Raw genomic sequence first — 17,295 nt, 5'->3', positions numbered from 1 at the left:
GCAGCAGTTCCTGGGATGGCCAAGGGATTCCTCAGTATTCCTCAGATTCCTCAGCTCATTGCACAAATGCTAAGGCCTAGCAGGAGTTCCTGAGCTTGTGGAGTGGTTCTGGGGAGGGTGGGGAAGGATACATCACCACACATCAGTATTTCATCCCTAGCCCTGCAATATTCCTCAGGAAGAATTTCTTCACAGAAAGGGTTGGAAGGGTACCTTCTCAGGGAGGTTTGGAGTCCCCATCCCTGGAGAGGTCCAAGGAATGCTCTGGACTGGTGACAAGGTGGGGATTTGGGACAGGTTGGACTTGATTTTGGAAGTCTTTTCCAGCATTAATAATTCTGTGATTCTGCAGTGGGAACAAGACTCATTTCAGGCATGGACAAGCATCACTTTGTGAAAACACCGCGTTTTTATTGCTACTTTTCAAATTGCTGACGTGTCTGTAAAACTGAACGTCTGGCTAGGTGTTACCGCTGAAGATCAATAGATCACGCGGACACAGGTCGAGGTGTGGTGCAAGAAAGAGCAGAGTTTATTTTTCTTCTCAGGATTTATAGGCTTGTGACCACAGCCAGAGATTGGATGGTCAGGATAACACTTTCCCACTGCACTGGCCATGAGAGATGCCCATCACAAGACGTGTATCAGAAAGAATGTACACATATCTATGTTTACAGTTACTGTCCTGGGAAAGTCTTTAGAAAACTGTGTTAGCAAGCTCAGAAGCTGAGTTTTCAGGGCGACAGCTAGGAACTTCCTCTGGGTGTTACACCCTTACAGACCTTTAGGGAAGCATTTTGTGCCCTTACATTTCAATCCCAGTCCTGAGTTTAGTCTTCCACTGGGATTAAGCCACATGTGCTCTGTGCAGGAGCTCAGCTGAAGACCATGCACAACCTGAGGCTGCTGAGAGCTGATATGTTGGATTTCTGCAAACACAAGCGCAATCACCGCAGTGGGGTGAAGCTGCATAGGCTTCAGACTGCAATGTCCCTCTACTCAACTTCACTCTGTGGCCTGGTGTTACTGGTGGATAACAGGATCAGCTCATACAGCGGAATCAAAAGAGGTGAGCCTTCTAATGGGAGGTATCATGTCAGGGAAAATTAATAAAATAATAAATTAGAATAAAATCTTGCTGTTTTCTCTCACAAAAAAAAATATTATTTGTCCAATTAAAATTCAGTGGAGACACTCATGCTTTGGATATAGTATTGCAAAAGGGTAACTTGCAAAAATATATATCAATGAGGATGGGGGATAGTGTTGTGGTGTTATCTGTCACCTCTTCCCTACATTTTGTGTCTGAGTAGCAAACAATATTGAAGAGGACCCCTCAATATTCATTTTGACAAATTTATTATAGGAGTTTCTAACTCTTTAATACCAGATTATCACACTGAAACCTATACCTATTTGCAAAAATGAAAAATAAATATGTCTAGATTTTAAAGTGATAGTAAATATATAAAAATACCGTGTGCTTTTGATACTCTGAATTCCATTAAAAATAAGCAATAGGAATATGACTTCCCTACTCCTGGAAAGTTTGATCAATTGCCATTTTAAGTGCACGTCCTTTGAGTAAGCGGGCACTGTGATGGTGTTTTCTATCAAGGTTAACCAATGAAAATCCTGTTTATTCCTGTTTGACTTTCCCACCTCCATCTTGAAGTTTAATATCAAAATACTCACACTTGCAATGTTGTGGTTTTTTTTGACTATTACTTGTCATTATTCTTGCATGCCATAAAAAAAAATGTACTGTGGTTGGTTGATAATTCCTGGAAACAGTTGGAATCAGGCTTGTAGCAAGGAGAGGGAAATGTACCGGGAAAAACTGCAGTTGAATTTGTGCTGTTGATGGTTTCCAAGATGTTTAATTGTAATAGTATTATTCTGTACTTGTCTTGCAGGTACTTTTTCAACTGTTCAAATATTTAAATGAATAACAAAAGGAGAAGATCTGGTTTTATGCTAAATTTTATGTGATGAGAGAAGGCAGACATTTAAATAATGCTGTTAAACACAAAATTGCATCTTCTAGCCACCAACTAGATCCTGCAGCCACAGTAGAGGGGAAAGTATGGGATCATGTCACAGTCTGTCAAATATAATCCTCAAGAAAATAAAATAAGTTTTGGAAGAGGAGTTCCATAGGGCTTTATCTGCTTTTGGAGAGTTTGCCTTTATAGCTGGATTTACTTGATCAGTAAAGTAGAATTACATAATGTTACTGAACACAACCTCAGGACATGCATTTCAGTCTTATTTTTTTCCTAGATTTCGCAACCGTTTGCCAAGAATGCACGGATTTCCATTTTCCTGGAATCCAAGAACAACTTGAAATTGTCCAGAAGGTTGTACTTAAGGCCAGAGCACAGCGTAGCAGCAAGACAAAAAGACACCATGGTCAGTGACAACCAAAATTACCTTCCTTGAAATAGAACAGTGGTCAGCTGGATGTTTGTGGGCAGGGCAGGGTTGATGCCACTCTTCTGCAGTTATTTCATCTGTTAAATGGAATGTTTGCATTCATCAAGAAACTCTGCATGAAATTCACAGAGAGAATGTGATGTTTGGGTGCTGTCTTTGCTGCTCCTTTAAAAGGAATCAACATATAAAAATCACATTTTAACAGCGTGGGAAGTACATCAGGTCATTCTGCTTTCCTAAACTGCCTGTAGCAGCACAAACTTTATCTGTCTTTAACTTTTTATTGCCATTTACATTTAAATCTTTAACAATTGCAGAAAAGGAGTTTATGACTTTTCCCCCTTCCTTTAAATTGAATTCTGGAAACCAAATAGAAAATTGCCTAAATGTGTATTTAGCTTTTTAGTGCTGACCAAAGCTTTGGGAATGGTTTTCCTTGCAGTTGTGTTTGCAAATGGCTGGGCAATGCTCTGACCACATAGAGTTTAGGCAGTGCAGTTGTACATCTTGAAACTTTGTTTTCCCTGCAAAGAGCTACTTATGTCATTTAAATGCATGAAATGTATTTGAATTGAATGAAATCAACAAATATGAGTACCCAGAAAAACAAGTTCTTGCATATTGCTACATCTCAAGGGAAATGGTGAAAGCTGGTTTTATGCTGCTGATTTATGTAAATCTCTTTGGAACAAATTCATTTTAATTTATTACATTATTTAAAAAGTAAGAGCAAGATACTGTGTGGTTGTGGGGGCAATTTTCAAAGTTTCATTTTATGTCTGAGAATATTGTGCTTGTTTTTGTCCAAATTAAGAAATAGCAGAGAATGGTATGTGAGAAGGACAGTAATTTGAGGCAGGATTCAGTTTGGGGTGTGTTGAAGACAGCAAAAACACTTCTACCCATCCCCCTTGCATTTTGGGGATTTTATGGTAAGTTCAGTGTCAAAATTCAAGCCAAATATCAGTACATGAACCTTTTCATGCCCAAGTGTAATTAATAGAGGATATGATTAATACTTGTTCCTTGTGTTGATATACAGAAAACAAAATCAGTGGGAACGAAGATAAATTAAAGAATATCGAACGAAACCAGTCAAACATTTTGCCAGGTGAGTTATGTGGCATTGACCCCCTCTTCCTGAAGCAAACTGTGTTTCATACATCCACATTTTTAGCTCTGCAGTCAGAATATAAATTATAAACTGAACCCAAGCTGACCTCAATCAGAGGAGAAGGATGTTCCTGTGGCTGAGGCAGAGAACTGGGTGTCAGGACATCTGGTTTCTATTCCCAGCTTTGCCACTCCATCATATTGCATGGGGCAAATCACTTCTCTTTGCCTAAAATTTCCTTTTGGAATTTGAGGGTGAAAAAAAAATCTCCGATCATCTTGGGGAAAAGGTGAAACTACAATACTAGCAGCTAATTTTATTTTTGAAAATGGCTCTATGTATATCACTGCTGTGATACAGAAAAGCATTTTTGGGTGGATTTTTTAGCTTTGAGAAGTCCCTCTCTCAGGGAAAGTATCTTCTATGTACATTGTGATGTTTAGTAAGGAAAGCTGCTGTGAAATTTGAAGATTAATATGCAGTTGGAGGGGGGAGGAATTAAGTCCATACAACCCATGGTTGAGTGAGAGCTTATTAAAATTGATTTCATGACTGTCTTAAATATTGTTAGTGGGAGTGGATTAGAAATCAACTTGGACCAGATAAATCCAGGTGTGTCTTGCAGCAGTGGCCTGTCTGTTACTGCTCGTAGATGGTCACTGCTGGGGATTCCTGCCTCCTTGGCAGTCATCCAGAAGGAGTACAGATCCATTCTGCAGCTGTTCCAGTTCAAAGAAAGGATCTTAACTTCAGTGGCCAGTGGGAATAGGTGTGAAAGAATGTGTTGACTGAAATTTATTTGTTGACTGAAACAGTAGGGTCATTGCACACCTGCTCTTCCCTTGACTGTAGACTTTAGATCTCCAGTGCAAAGGAATGATAGAAAGACCTGGATTTCACTGCCTCTCATGTTTGCTAAATGAATACCAAGTCTAAAAAGACACCCAACAAGATGTCTAGGTTACTTTTTTCAAGCAACTCTGTAACTCACCTTCTCAGTACTCTGAATTATTTTAAATTCTAATGGTCACTGATCCCTTTGTGTTCCAGTGCCATATCTCAGTTGTTACATAACCCACTATCTTTTTCCACAGGCTCTGTGCATCCTTTATTTGAACCCATCCTTTTTTTGGCCTTTCCGCCTCCCACATCTGTCTGCAATTCTGTGCTTGCATTGTGTATTTTGAGTATTGTACCTCCTCTGGGTTTGTTTTTCTGTTTCGTGCTATATAGAGATCATATCCTGTACTGGCACTGTTATGGTTTATTACACACATGTGGCCATGATGCCAGTGGAACCCATCAAAGAGTGGAGAGATGGAGTGTGGGATGGATGTAAAACAGTGACAGTCCAAGAGACTTTAGATCTCCTGTGTTTGTCCTCATCTCTGCTCTCCTCATCTCTGTATATTTGTATTTGCCTTTTGTCTTTCTTACATTGCCAAACAATTGGATTTCAGTGCAGATCACTACCATGATTTCTTGCCTTCCTCGTTTGCCTTATTGTGCAGGAGAGTTCTACATCACACGGCACTCAAACCTCTCAGAAATCCACGTTGCCTTTCACCTGTGCGTGGATGACAACGTCAGGTCTGTGAACGTGACCGCTCGGGACCCGGCCATCATGGGGCTCAGGAACATCCTCAAGGTCTGCTGCACACACGACATCACCACCATCAGCATTCCCCTCCTGCTGGTGCATGAAATGTCAGAAGTAAGTAAATGGAAACATTTAGGCTGGTTTTATATCCTTGGATTTTTTGCAAAGGATGTGTTTCATGCTGATTAAGGCCAAATGGGACGGTTTTGCTTACTCACAGTCTTCTGCCATACCACATGGCACTTGTATCTACATAGTGACCCAAATTAAGGAGCTGGACCAATTAAAAACATCTCAGCCAGCTGAATCACTTGAAGTTTTTACTCCCACCCCTCCTTTTGGACAATTCCTGGATCCAGCTCACTGCAGTTGTACAAGTATTAATAAAAGATGGGACTACACAGCTGGAAGCTCTTGCTTAGAAACTCTGCCTTCAGAGTTGCTGATGCAGTAGTGATACCTGATCCCCACTTTTAATTATCATTAGCTGTAAAACATTAAGTTTTGGGAGCAACAGCACTGGCAAAGCTTGGCTTAGAGTTCTGTAAATCTAAGCGTCACCTTTACCTTCTGTAAATCTCCTACCACTTCAGCCCTACACAGGAGCAACCAAATTTCACCTTCACTTTGAACTGTCTCCTCCTTCACTGCCTAATTTCTGTCCGTTTCCTCTCTTAAGTCCCCTCAAATACAGGCTGGGCAAGAGGCAGCATATTGCTGATGCTCTTTGTGTTCTTCCTTAGTGTGCTGAGTTTTGTATTTTCTTCTGTAGTGGGACTCTGATGTAGGGCTTGTCTCTCAGTCAGCTGTAACATTTCTCAGTGCACAGAAATTTAAAACAATTGGCAGCCTCTTTTCTCTCTCACACCTGGCTCACAGAGAAGGGGTGGGAAGGCACGAAAAGAAGCAATGGGCAGGGAGTACAGCCATATGCCTCATATCCTGAAGAGCTGGAAGGTCTGTAAACCTAAAGAAATGAGAAAAAGAAGATAATTCTGTCATTCATGCAAGGATATCAGTAATAATTACAGTCTGTTTGAGGTTTTCTGATTTAAATAACCCTTTGATTTTTCACTTGTAAATTCAATATTGCCTTTCCTTCATGGAAAGTGGCTGACTCACAGCAAGATAAATGCTCACCAGTGGATTACCTTTAACAGTGACTGGTTTTATAACAGAATTTGACTGGAACACAGAGTAGAAGTGATCCTTTTTTGCAGGGTCAGGGTCTATTATCATGAAAAGCAAGCAATTATAAAGGTAAAAACACCCAATAATGAAGCCTCTAAATGATGTATTTCCATACATAAAAGCAGACTTTTAGGAACAGATGAGATTATTTCTCAAATTTTTCATCTCTTGTACTGGGACCTCTTTTTGAGTAATGCAAGTACAACTGCAAGTAACCAACATGCAGGACAGCAGCCTGGGTCACTCCTGGGACCCAGTTACTGTGTTCCAGAAACTTATTGAATATATTGACCTTTTTCTTAATCAGGGTGCCACCTAATTGTATTCTTCTGGTTCTTGTTTCCTTTAAACCTGGTTAGTTTTAGCTTCTTTTTGCATATCTGTTTACTACAAATAAAGCACACGACCAGGTGTTCAGCATGCCTTGAGATGTATGAAACTGAAGAATTATCTTCTTGTCTAGTGCTGGATTCTTAAAAAGTCCTGGTAGAACAATTTACCTTTTGCATTAAGCTGCAAGTCTTTGCAGAATAAGCAGAAGGTGAGCTGGATGGTAGGTGTGTGTTTAGGCACAGCTGCTTTGTGTGACTTGCATTAACAGCTTGCTTATTACAGTGCTTGGCAGCTGGCTGACCTGATTTGAAAGACACAAATCTGTAACTCCTTGTTGAGGGAGAAGTGAATAATGACAGATTTCTGAAAGTTACCCTGAACTCTGTGCCTTTGGCAGCCGCAGTTCTGACTCTGCATTTACCACCTACAGAAGAACATTTTTGTGAGGTGGTTAACCAGAAGCCCAGCTGCAGAGATGTTTCCATGCTTCCTGAGACAGGCATTCATTAGCAGTGTTCTCTGTGCTTTTCCCAAAGGTTTTCTCCTAATGCAGATGGAAGAGTGTTTATAACCTCACAAAAGTAATCACAGTATTACAGACTGCTTTGGGTTGGAAGGGACACATAAAGCTCATCCTGTCCCATCACCTGCCATGGGCAGGGACACCTTCCACTATCCCAGCTTGCTCAGAGCCCCATCCAGCCTTTCATGGAATATTTCCAAGGATGGAGCAGCCAGAGCTTCTCTGGGCAACCTGGGCCAGGGCCTCACCACCCTCACAGGGAACAATTTCTTCCTTACATCCAATCTAAACCCACTCTTTGTCAGTTTGACTGTATTGATATCAATGAAGACATTAGATTGCATTATTATTTCTATGATGAGAAAACAAGAATTCTGTTTTCCTTTGTTTTATATGGCAAGAACAAGCAAAACAGACTTCTCTGGTCTGATCATTAAGTTAAATGAAGCAAAGAAACTGGGTTTGATACCTGAGAAGGGCAAAAGCAGACAAGTTTGATTTCAGGAAAAGTGGGGTGTTACTGTGTGATCTCTGGAATCTGCTGTAAACTGGGGAATGAAATGGCTCTAACAGCATGGCATTGCTAAAAATGCCAGAGCTGGCACTCTCCCTTGGTAGTTTCAACGTTGTTGTCCACACAGCAACAGTGACAAAAATGTGAATCTTCAGTGATCTCAGTCCAGTTATTTCTATTACCATAACTTAAGAAAAAAATTGTTTTTATAAAAAATAGAGATGAAAAGAGTGTAAGCTGTGTAACAAATATTTATGAACATATTTTATGTCCATAGAGAGGTTACTGATGGGTGTATTGACCTCAAATGTTTCTCATATGGGTTTCCTGCCTTTAAATTTTTATCTGCTCATCCAGTGTTTAGGATTTGCACAGATGCACTGTGAGTTAAAGACCTTGCTAATTCTTACTGAAATTATCCATTGAAATTTGGTTTGAAATATTTTTCCCACATGATGTATGTTAACTTTACTGTCTTAATTACCTGATTATGACATGGTTCTGCAAAGGCCTAAGCCCTAAGCAGCCCCATGTAGTAAGCCTGTCACAAATTAAATGAAAATAAAATCAAAAGGATTGCAACATATCTTTCTAATCAGAGAAGCTAGTCTCCCCTCCCTCCCCTTTTTTTCTAAATGGGTAGAAGAAATCTTAATTTGACAGAACGATTGCATCCTAAAGAGGGTTGAGTATCTCTGATAGTGAAAAACACCCAAAGTTCCAGGTGGGAGGTTTTTTTTAACTTTCTTGAATGCTATTGTCCAGAACTCCCTCTAGGAGGTTGGCTATTTGCTTTTTTGTTTTCTTATGTCCTTCTCTGTATTTTGAATTGGTTCTTAGCTGATCCTCCATCATTTCCACACCAGAGAAAACTGTTAACGTGGTGAATTCATGAGAACTTACATTTGAAAAGATGGATTAGAATTGTATCACTACTATGTCATTTTCAGATCTTGTGGTTTACATGGAGCAACATTCTGTTATTTCCCTGAGTGCCCAAAAAATTTAACCTCTCTGTTCCTCTAAAATAGTCCAAGGAATGGTGTCATATCCTGCTGTGTTGATCAGTCCTTGTATGGCTCAGTTCCCATCACTGCTTGCTCAAGGTGCTCCTGAGAGAGAACTTCTCAGTCACTTGTTTTTTACTAAGCCAAAGCAGTAACCAAAATCAACAATAAACCTTACTTGTGACACAAAGCACACATGGGCAGACAAGTTATAAAAAACATCAAGTGTTGCTTCCAGAATGCTTAAAATTTAAAAAGTCAAAAAGCAACCCCAAAGAAAAAGTACAAACCCAGACTTGTCCAGCACTGTTCTGTCTGATTAATGTGGTGTATACCCTAAAAGCAGCACATAGGGATGCAGTGATTTACATAATGAAAGCTTTATGAAAAGATATTTCAAACTTACCCTGTTTTTAACATACAGTGTATTTTGGGGGGATGGCAGGACATCCTCCCACCTAGGGAGAAACTTTGGCTTTCAGTGGTTGTTTAATGAAGCCAGACATTTAGTTTATCAGTTGTGTTATCAGTTGGCATTTGTAGATCACCTTGCCTCTCAAATGACTTTTTCTAATCCTGAAATTAAGCTTTTTTGATAAGAACAGATTGCACTGTGTGTTTGACATTGCAAAACAGAGACTGGCTGTAGTGAATAGAAAACTATGTCAAGCTTAAGTTTGATAAGGTACTTAGAATGATAAATTGGTTTCCACATCTGTATTCCTGTATTCAGAGTAGAAAGTGCTCATCTTCATGATGAGGAGTACAGCAGAAACAAACAGATACTGTTTTCTTCTTTCTGAGAAGTGTTTGCAGTGAGTCATTTTGTCTCTTGATAGAATTACACCATTATGGTGTAATTTGCTTTGTAGCATACAGCCAAAAGATATTTCATGAACTTTAAACTGAAATTATTTAGCTCACTGGTTGTAGCCATATCTTAAACCACTATGGTTTTCATGTCATGTTTTGCTATTTAACTTTAGGTAAGGATTTTCTGGCTGTTGCTATCTGAAACACCCTCATCAGATGAAAATTAATTTTGCTTGTTCTCACTTTTACTATAAATGCATCTTGAGGAGGAAGGGCTTCTTCCAGTTCCAGTATTAGAGAGGTTTTACTAAAGGTTGTGGGTATGCCAAGAAACTTTAAACAAAATCAAGAACAGGTAAGAATCATCATTGTGCTCCACGATGCACATAAGATGTGGTCAGGAGCCTGCCTTTGATTTGCTGATGCATGAATCTGACAATTACCAGTTGAATATTAGATGTTTTCTGGAGCTCCACAGGGGAATTCAACAGCCCAGTTTCCAGTGAGATTGACAGCATTTTTGTTTAACATCTCCATTTAAAAATGTATAATATTGTTCTGACACTGGCTCTCCCAGCAATAAGGAGTGGTGGTGCTTTTATGGTCACCTGTAAGGTGTGTACACCTTCCTAGAATGTTATGAAAACCAGGCCCCAAATGCTGCTTGAAAATCATGTACTAGGGCAAAAAATATATTGCTTTTAATAATTTCCCTGCTGTTCTTGCTGGTTAGATCTGTGGGGCATTGAGGCTTTTTATTTCTTCCTTTTAGGAGATGACCATTCCATGGTGCCTGAAGAGGGCAGAGCTCGTGTTCAAGTGTGTCAAAGGTATGGGAGTGGAGCTCCAGTGGGATCTGGGGAGCCAGGCCACAGCAGGGACACCAAGGGCATCAGAGGGATGGAGCAGCTCTGCTGGGAGGAAAGGCTGAGGGAACAATTGGGATTGTTCAGCCTGGGGAAGAGAAGGCTTTGGGGTGAGCTCATTGTGGCCTTGCAGTGCCTGAAGGGAACCCACAGGAAAGATGGAGAGAGACTCTTGACAAGGGCCTGGAGTGAAGGGACAAGGGGAAATGGCTTCATACTGACAGCAGGTTTAGGCTGTCATGACTCAACATGGTTTTCTGTCTTTCCAAGTGGTGTTTTTACTTTCTGCGTTTTTGTGTGCTGCACTTAAATAGTTGAACCGGTCACTTTCAACCACCTGCTTGAGGAATCTCTTCCTATAGCAATTGACTTTCAGTGTTTCACAATGGATATGTCATCTACATCATCCACTTCTAGTAAACAGTTATTTTTCTGAGTGTCCTTATATGGCATAAGAGGATTCCTGTGGCCTTTGGTAGTTCATCACTTGAGCAATAAGTGAGTGCTGAGCTTTATCCCTATAGAATCATTATAGAATCATAGCATTGTGTGGGTTAGAAGGCACCTTAAAGATTCCAACCCCCTGCCACGCGTAGAGACACATTCCACTGCTTGCTCATTTACAGGGATGGAGCAGCCACAGCTTCTCTAAGCAACCCATTCCAGGGCCTCAGCACCCTCACAGGGAACAATTTCTTCCTCATATCCAATCTCAACCTGCTCTCTGTCAGTGGGAAGCCATTGCCCCTTGTCCTGTCACTCCAGGCCCTTGTCAAGAGTCTCTCTCCATTTTTCCTGTGGGTTCCCTTCAGTCACTGCAAGGCCACAGTGAGGTCACTCCTGTTTCTCAATGAAAGGGAGCCATGGAAAGAACTCCTGACATATTATTTACCTCCTGACACACTTCTGCTGTGTATCACTGTGCTGCACAGTAGGACTGATTGTTCTGCAGAACTCCTCATAAGATTTTTCTACATTTCATTCAGATTGCCCAAGTGTGATTTAAATGCAGTTGAGGACATCCCTCATTAAGACAGTTCAAACCCTACTTGTATATGAAAACTCCCTCACTGCCTGCTCATGCTTTAACTGCTGAGGAGTACAGGTAATCCAGACAGTGTCAATGCTGTTTTTTTAGGTTTCATGATGGAAATGGCCTCGTGGGATGGAGGAATTTCTCGGACTGTACAATTCCTGGTACCACAGGTAGGTGAAACCAAAGTCATATCCAGCCTAGGACACTGCTGGTAAAAAGTCGCATGTCAGCAGATCTGGTGATGATTTTTTTGCTATTGCCTGCCCCTTTTGAGTGAGTTTAAATTAATCAATTTGGGTTTTTTTTCTTTCCTATAAAAAAGGAGTAAGAATGGATTTATAATTTTTGAATACCCAGTGGTATTTTCTGAGAGGATGCTAAAATTTCAAACTGGGAAGTTCACCTTTACAAATGGTGAATGCCATTTTCAAAGGTGAAAACCTTTGAAAGAGAGACTTTTTTGATGTTAATTACTCTGATGGGCTAACCTTGCGTTACATAACTTGAGTTGTTTTTTAGTCATATTGTCTTTAGTCATATTGTCTAACAACATGGAAAGCTGCAGTGCACAAGTTCAGTCATGCTTCCACAAAACCATTAATTACTTCAGGCATTTGAAGTTAGTTCTAACTTAGACTCTGAAATTATTTAATTTGGATTTCTAGCTGATCTTCAGAAACAGGAAGATATCCAAAGATGGCCAGAACAAAGTTTGTTCTGAAAAGCAGTAAAAGTAGAGTTATGTTAGGAAAGGAGTAACATGTATTTCTTGAGAAAGTTGAAAGCTGCTGAGCAAGGAGGAAGACACAAATTCCTAAGTTGAATCTAGTCCTGAAATGCAGAGAGCAGGAGTCCTGTAGATTACAAGCAGCACTGTCCTGCTTATGTGTGGCAGAAATAATCAATCCCTGGAACAAGAAATCTTCTGGAAATGGATATGTGGATATGTCACATAAATACACAGCCAGTATTTTTAGGTCAATCAAAAGTTTGACTGTATTCAGTAGAATTGTAACACACAGTTTGAAAATTATTTTTATTGTCTTCTGAACAGCAGCAATTCTCTTAAATACCAAGAAATAAAGTTCAGAGAGACTTAATTCTTCCAAACTACAAAAAGCCAAAGCTTACCTGGTGTTGGGTTTTTCTTGCAGACAATTTCTGAGGAGATGTTTTACCAGCTGAGTAACATGCTGCCACAGATCTTCAGAGTATCCTCCACACTGACTCTGACCTCCAAGCACTGATTTCTGTGGGGCACTAACCTGTATCCTGTTGGCAGAGGATGAGATTAAGGAGATTCTGGACTACAATGTCTCTTTCCTGTGGACTGATGACCCCAAAGTGGCATTTGTTTCAATTTCAAGAATTGTGTTGTAATAAAAGATAAATGTTGTCTGTACTTGGCTGGTAGCAGCTGATTTTTGCCTCTTGCTCTGTTTCAGCACAGGATTGATAATCAATTCCTCACCTTTATCTGAAAGACATTCAATATAACTTGTATGAAATCGACAGAAATATATATGGTTAATTCTCATACATTGGTAGTAGCAATAAGAGCTTATGCTAGGAATGGGGTCTTCTGGCTTCTACAAACATTTCCTGAATTTTCTCAGTGGCTTTTAAAATAATATGGAACACATCAGGTGTTTCCTTAGAATAAACAATGGAATTTGTCATAGTGACCATAGAATAAAATGTATTAGTGCCTCGTTTTACTGCTGCAAAATGAAAGACTTGAATCAAACATTTACCCTGTTGCATTTTGTAGATTGTGGAAGTGTTTTTTTAAAAAATTCTAAATAAGATACACTTGTGACAATAATTAGAAATTTTAAAGAAGTATTTCTATTTTTTTTTTTAATTATGTTTGGGGTTTGCTTTTTTTTCAGACTTCACATTGACAAGCTTATCATATGAACAACTTCATAGGAAAACTTGAACACTGAAAATGTTGAACTAGTGTTCAACTAAAAGGTGAACACTAAAATGATCTGGACCCTGTTATACAGATAAAATTTGCTGCTTATTAATTATTAACATTTTATGACTAATCAGAAATGCCAGGGAGACAGCTCAAGATGCAGCAATGAAATTTTTTTGAGACAATCTTGAATCCAGTCCAAAAAAACCCAACCAAACCACCTCTGCATCCCAGTGATGGGGGATAAAGGGGACACTGGGAACTGCTTTTCCCCCATCATGGACAATCTTGGAATTCAGCTGTGGACCCAGGAGCTGGAAGCAGCCCTTCCATGGCCACAGGGAAAGTCCTGTCTGGAACTGGGAATCTTGGGATTGCCAGAATCACTGGGCTCACATCAAAGCAGCTGTGGGGGTGAGGGTTCCAGTGATGGGATTTCCAAACCCACAGTTCTGCTGTGTGGGAATCTTGGGGATCCTGGCAGACCTGGCTTTGAATCAGAAACCTCTTCCTATGTACTACTGAAATTCTGCACTGGAAACTGGAGAGCCTGGAAGCCAGTTAAAACTCAAATTATTTTTTGTCTTCATAGTGATTTTTTAAAATGTTATTTAGCTTAATAAATGCAAATATTGAAAAGCTCTGTTTTGGGGAAGCTCCATAATTTAAAATTCTCATGGAGAACCAAAGGAATATTCACCATTTAATGATGATTATAAAGTCACAGTGTAATTAACAGACTCAGCTTAGTATTTTTATCAAGTCTTGTATGCTGCAGGAAGCCATGTAAGTGACCCAGTAAACATCTCTTGCTGAACTGTCAAATACTTTCTTTTCCTCTGCCAGCAGCTTCTAAAGAAGAATCATGTAAGTAACGTGACCTAATTTGGTGTTCTAGAAAAGAAGGATGTAAATTCCTCTAGAAGGAGCTGGATTAATCCTGTTACTCAGCTCATTTTACACTGCTGGCCTTAAACTGAAATCAAACTCTGGTCCCAGAAAAGCAAGTGCTCTAACATTATTCTGTCTGGGAAAGGTGTGGTGGCAGAACTAATCCTTGTTAGAAGTTATAATGTTTATCTGTGTGAAAAAGATCTGTGTTACCTACTTACATTAGTTTTATACTTTCCTTCAGTCAGTAAATCTACCAACAAGGAGCATCAACAATTCTTGAGCAAATATCTTGCTTATACTTCTTGATTCTTTGGTAATAAAAAATATGCCTGGTATTTTTGATAAAGCATGAAGACTCTATTTAGTTGCACTTGGATGAAACTGCCACTAGTTTCTAGGAAAGTAACTCAGCTTTTGCCTTTTATTTTTGAAATGTTTATTTTCAGTCCTCAGCAGATTGCACCTAAAGTTGTCATCAGAAGAACCAGCTGGTCTTTGATACTGAAATGAACAAACAAGCTCTAGTGATGAGGGTTTGGAAAATCAAAGTGGAAGGAATGTTATGGGAAAACTATTAATTCTGCTTCCTGAAGTGTGACCCTTGTGAATGCTGAATAAGCCTGCCAAAGGGGATTTTTGTCTGGAGGATCCGTGACAGAGCATTTAATATTCCCATTTTTCATACCTGTTCTCAAGGAAGTGGTGCTAACAGCAGATTTTTAGCTGTCTTTGGAGAAAAGCAGAATACAGAGATGGGCTGACCTAAACTGTACTTTCTGTTTGGTCTGTGCCTGGCAGCTGTAGAATACAGGGTGTGGTTTATGGTGTAAAGCCACCTTAGAAATTCTGTTTCAGTCATGAAAAGCTATTCAAGATTAAGAGGAAAATGACTTAATGGGCATGAGGTTTTCTATTTGTATATGCAGTGCAGATTCCTTGGAAGGGTGACAGTATTTAATGCCTTGAAAATGTCATGTAAAATTACATGTGTGGCTTGAATCAAATTTAAAAAAAAATCCTGCCATGGGGAAAGGTGAGGAGCAAATACCATTGTTTAGCTTTTTTAACTGGCTCATGGTGACCACTGTAAACTGCAGGTGCCCTTTACAGAGTCTGAACTGAGGTTATTGCAAGGGGAAAAAAAAGCCAAGAGTCTGTATTTGTCAAGGATATATCTTAGTGCCCTTCGCCTCTTGTCACTGGTTCTGCAACCTGTGCCTGTTTTCTTCTGTGGGAACTGGTGACAAAGAGGAGGAGAAGAATGCAGACAATTAAACACAGGTACAGACCTTGGCCGGGCCAGGTGCCTCTACCCTGCTGCAATGTCTGAAATGTCACTGTTAGAAGATGGCACTGCCCAATCAGGTGGCAGTCATACCTGAGGTCCTTTCTTCTGCAATAGTTCACTCTGGACAGCAAAGTCTTAGTGATGAAAGAGTTATTTTATAACTTCCTGTTGTATGAGAGGTGAATGAAGCCACAGAAGGTGGTTATGGAGAGGGCATATAATGTAAGGGAGGAAATTACCTTACATTATGGAATGCTTTGGGTTGGAAGGGGCTTTAAAGAACATCCAGTTCCATCTGAGACGATTGAGATTGCATGTTCTAACCCAGTTCTGGTATTTCTGTGAGCTTAAAAGTTGATCAGATTATTGCATCCGTACCTCATTTTCCCCCCATTAGAGGAAAGTTTAATTTATGCTTGTGTAGTATTTTGAGCGTAAGTCTTTCATGCCTCATTTACTGTTATTTTTTGCCAGTGCTATACCCAAAAATACAGAGCTATTCCCTGGTATTCACACCAGGTCAGCTGTGTAAAGAGATGCCTGTCCTCTTCTTGTATCCTCATGGAGCTCTCAGGACAGACCATCAGTGCCGCATAAAAATAAATTTATTACTTCATACTATATACTGGATGGGGTAGAAGTCAGTAGCAACCACTGGACTGTTGTCCTATGGGACCACAGAATTAGAAGACTATGTTATTATTATGTATAAGGACAAACCGTTTTATTTCTGGTTGCATAAGTTGAAGGGCTTGATTTTATGATATAATAGGATTTAAACATTAAGGTGTAATCATACCCCAACATCTAGAAGCAAGTTCTTTTGAAGATTATTCCTTGGAGGTTAGGCCAGATTCTGCGTAAAGAATGGTGGTTCATAGTTCTTTATTTCCTTCCCCACTTCTGTCAGAATAACCTACAAAGGGAGAAAAACAACATTCACCCTTCATAATAAAGGCTCCAAAAGAGAAAAGCCATGGAAATGAGTCAACTTAGGATGTGAAGTCAGTGTTGCAAGCTCTGCCAAGTGCAGCCTGGAAAGATGAGAGAGCTTGAGCAAGCAAAACTTCCTCTGGGCACACACTTTTCACATGACATGTTTTTTCAGTTGGGAAATGGACTGTGGACTTCAGTTTGTGATGCTCAGCTCTGGTCTCGTTGGCCTTTCTCTCTGCTTTCAGGACAGACATAGAGCAGTATTTTCAACCAGCCCTGTGAAGGGCTGAGAAAAGGTGGAGAAATGTTCTCTGCTGGAGTAATTATCAATACCCATAGGAAAAAAAAGTCACTGAACAAAACAAGGTTATTGTGTCATGTTTGTAACACACACAGAAATATGAAGTATCTAGTATCAAATATTCTGTGTAACATAGAAAAACCTCTTAAAATCAGTGTTAAATCATGCAAGCATTCTGCATGGACCTGCACACAATGATGTGCTATATCTCACTTCTCAGAGGAGCCATGGTAAGTACTGACAATTTTCTGATGGCTGTTGCAGTTCACAGCTTCTTCTAAATCTTCTTTCTAGTCACTGAGAATGCAGCAAAAAATACTAGGATAGAAAAGGCACCAATCTTGTGCAGTCTGTGGCCCACAGGATGTGATGTTAGTTTTGACTGTCATCCTGGTTTTTTATTTTGGCATTCACCTGCTCTGTGTGTTGCTCTTGTGAATTCAATGTCTATTAAGTTTTCTGAGTTACTCCAAAATTACAGAGATGTAACTGAGAGCAGAATTTGGCCTTGTGTGCCCT

General features: G+C 39.8%; 1 protein-coding gene and 1 long non-coding RNA gene across 4 annotated transcripts in view; one reads left to right on the top strand and one right to left on the bottom strand.

The window, feature by feature from the left end:
* The window catches only part of FERRY3 (FERRY endosomal RAB5 effector complex subunit 3), a 19,811-nt gene extending 6,976 nt beyond the window's left edge, over positions 1 to 12,835 (top strand). For both annotated transcript variants that reach the window (XM_086884975.1, XM_023927709.2), the window contains exons 8-14: positions 872 to 1,069; positions 2,284 to 2,412; positions 3,479 to 3,547; positions 5,062 to 5,264; positions 10,304 to 10,361; positions 11,536 to 11,603; positions 12,588 to 12,835. In XM_086884975.1, the coding sequence (XP_086741101.1) occupies positions 872 to 1,069; positions 2,284 to 2,412; positions 3,479 to 3,547; positions 5,062 to 5,264; positions 10,304 to 10,361; positions 11,536 to 11,603; positions 12,588 to 12,680 (818 nt within the window). In that variant the 3' untranslated portion in view covers positions 12,681 to 12,835. The remainder of the gene's footprint in view (positions 1 to 871; positions 1,070 to 2,283; positions 2,413 to 3,478; positions 3,548 to 5,061; positions 5,265 to 10,303; positions 10,362 to 11,535; positions 11,604 to 12,587) is intronic.
* The window catches only part of LOC111929895 (uncharacterized), a 27,960-nt gene continuing 11,174 nt past the window's right edge, over positions 510 to 17,295 (bottom strand). For both annotated transcript variants that reach the window (XR_015285681.1, XR_002864920.2), the window contains exons 2-4: positions 16,339 to 16,455; positions 12,565 to 12,910; positions 510 to 6,117 (exon numbers count right to left, since the gene is read on the bottom strand). This is a non-coding gene — a long non-coding RNA (uncharacterized LOC111929895). The remainder of the gene's footprint in view (positions 6,118 to 12,564; positions 12,911 to 16,338; positions 16,456 to 17,295) is intronic.

This window comes from Cyanistes caeruleus, chromosome 4 (genome assembly GCF_971803275.1).
Source record: "Cyanistes caeruleus chromosome 4, bCyaCae1.hap1.1, whole genome shotgun sequence".
Lineage (NCBI taxonomy): Eukaryota > Metazoa > Chordata > Aves > Passeriformes > Paridae > Cyanistes > Cyanistes caeruleus.
Note: the sequence above shows the minus strand (reverse complement) of the source record. Positions and strands in the feature narration are given on the sequence as shown.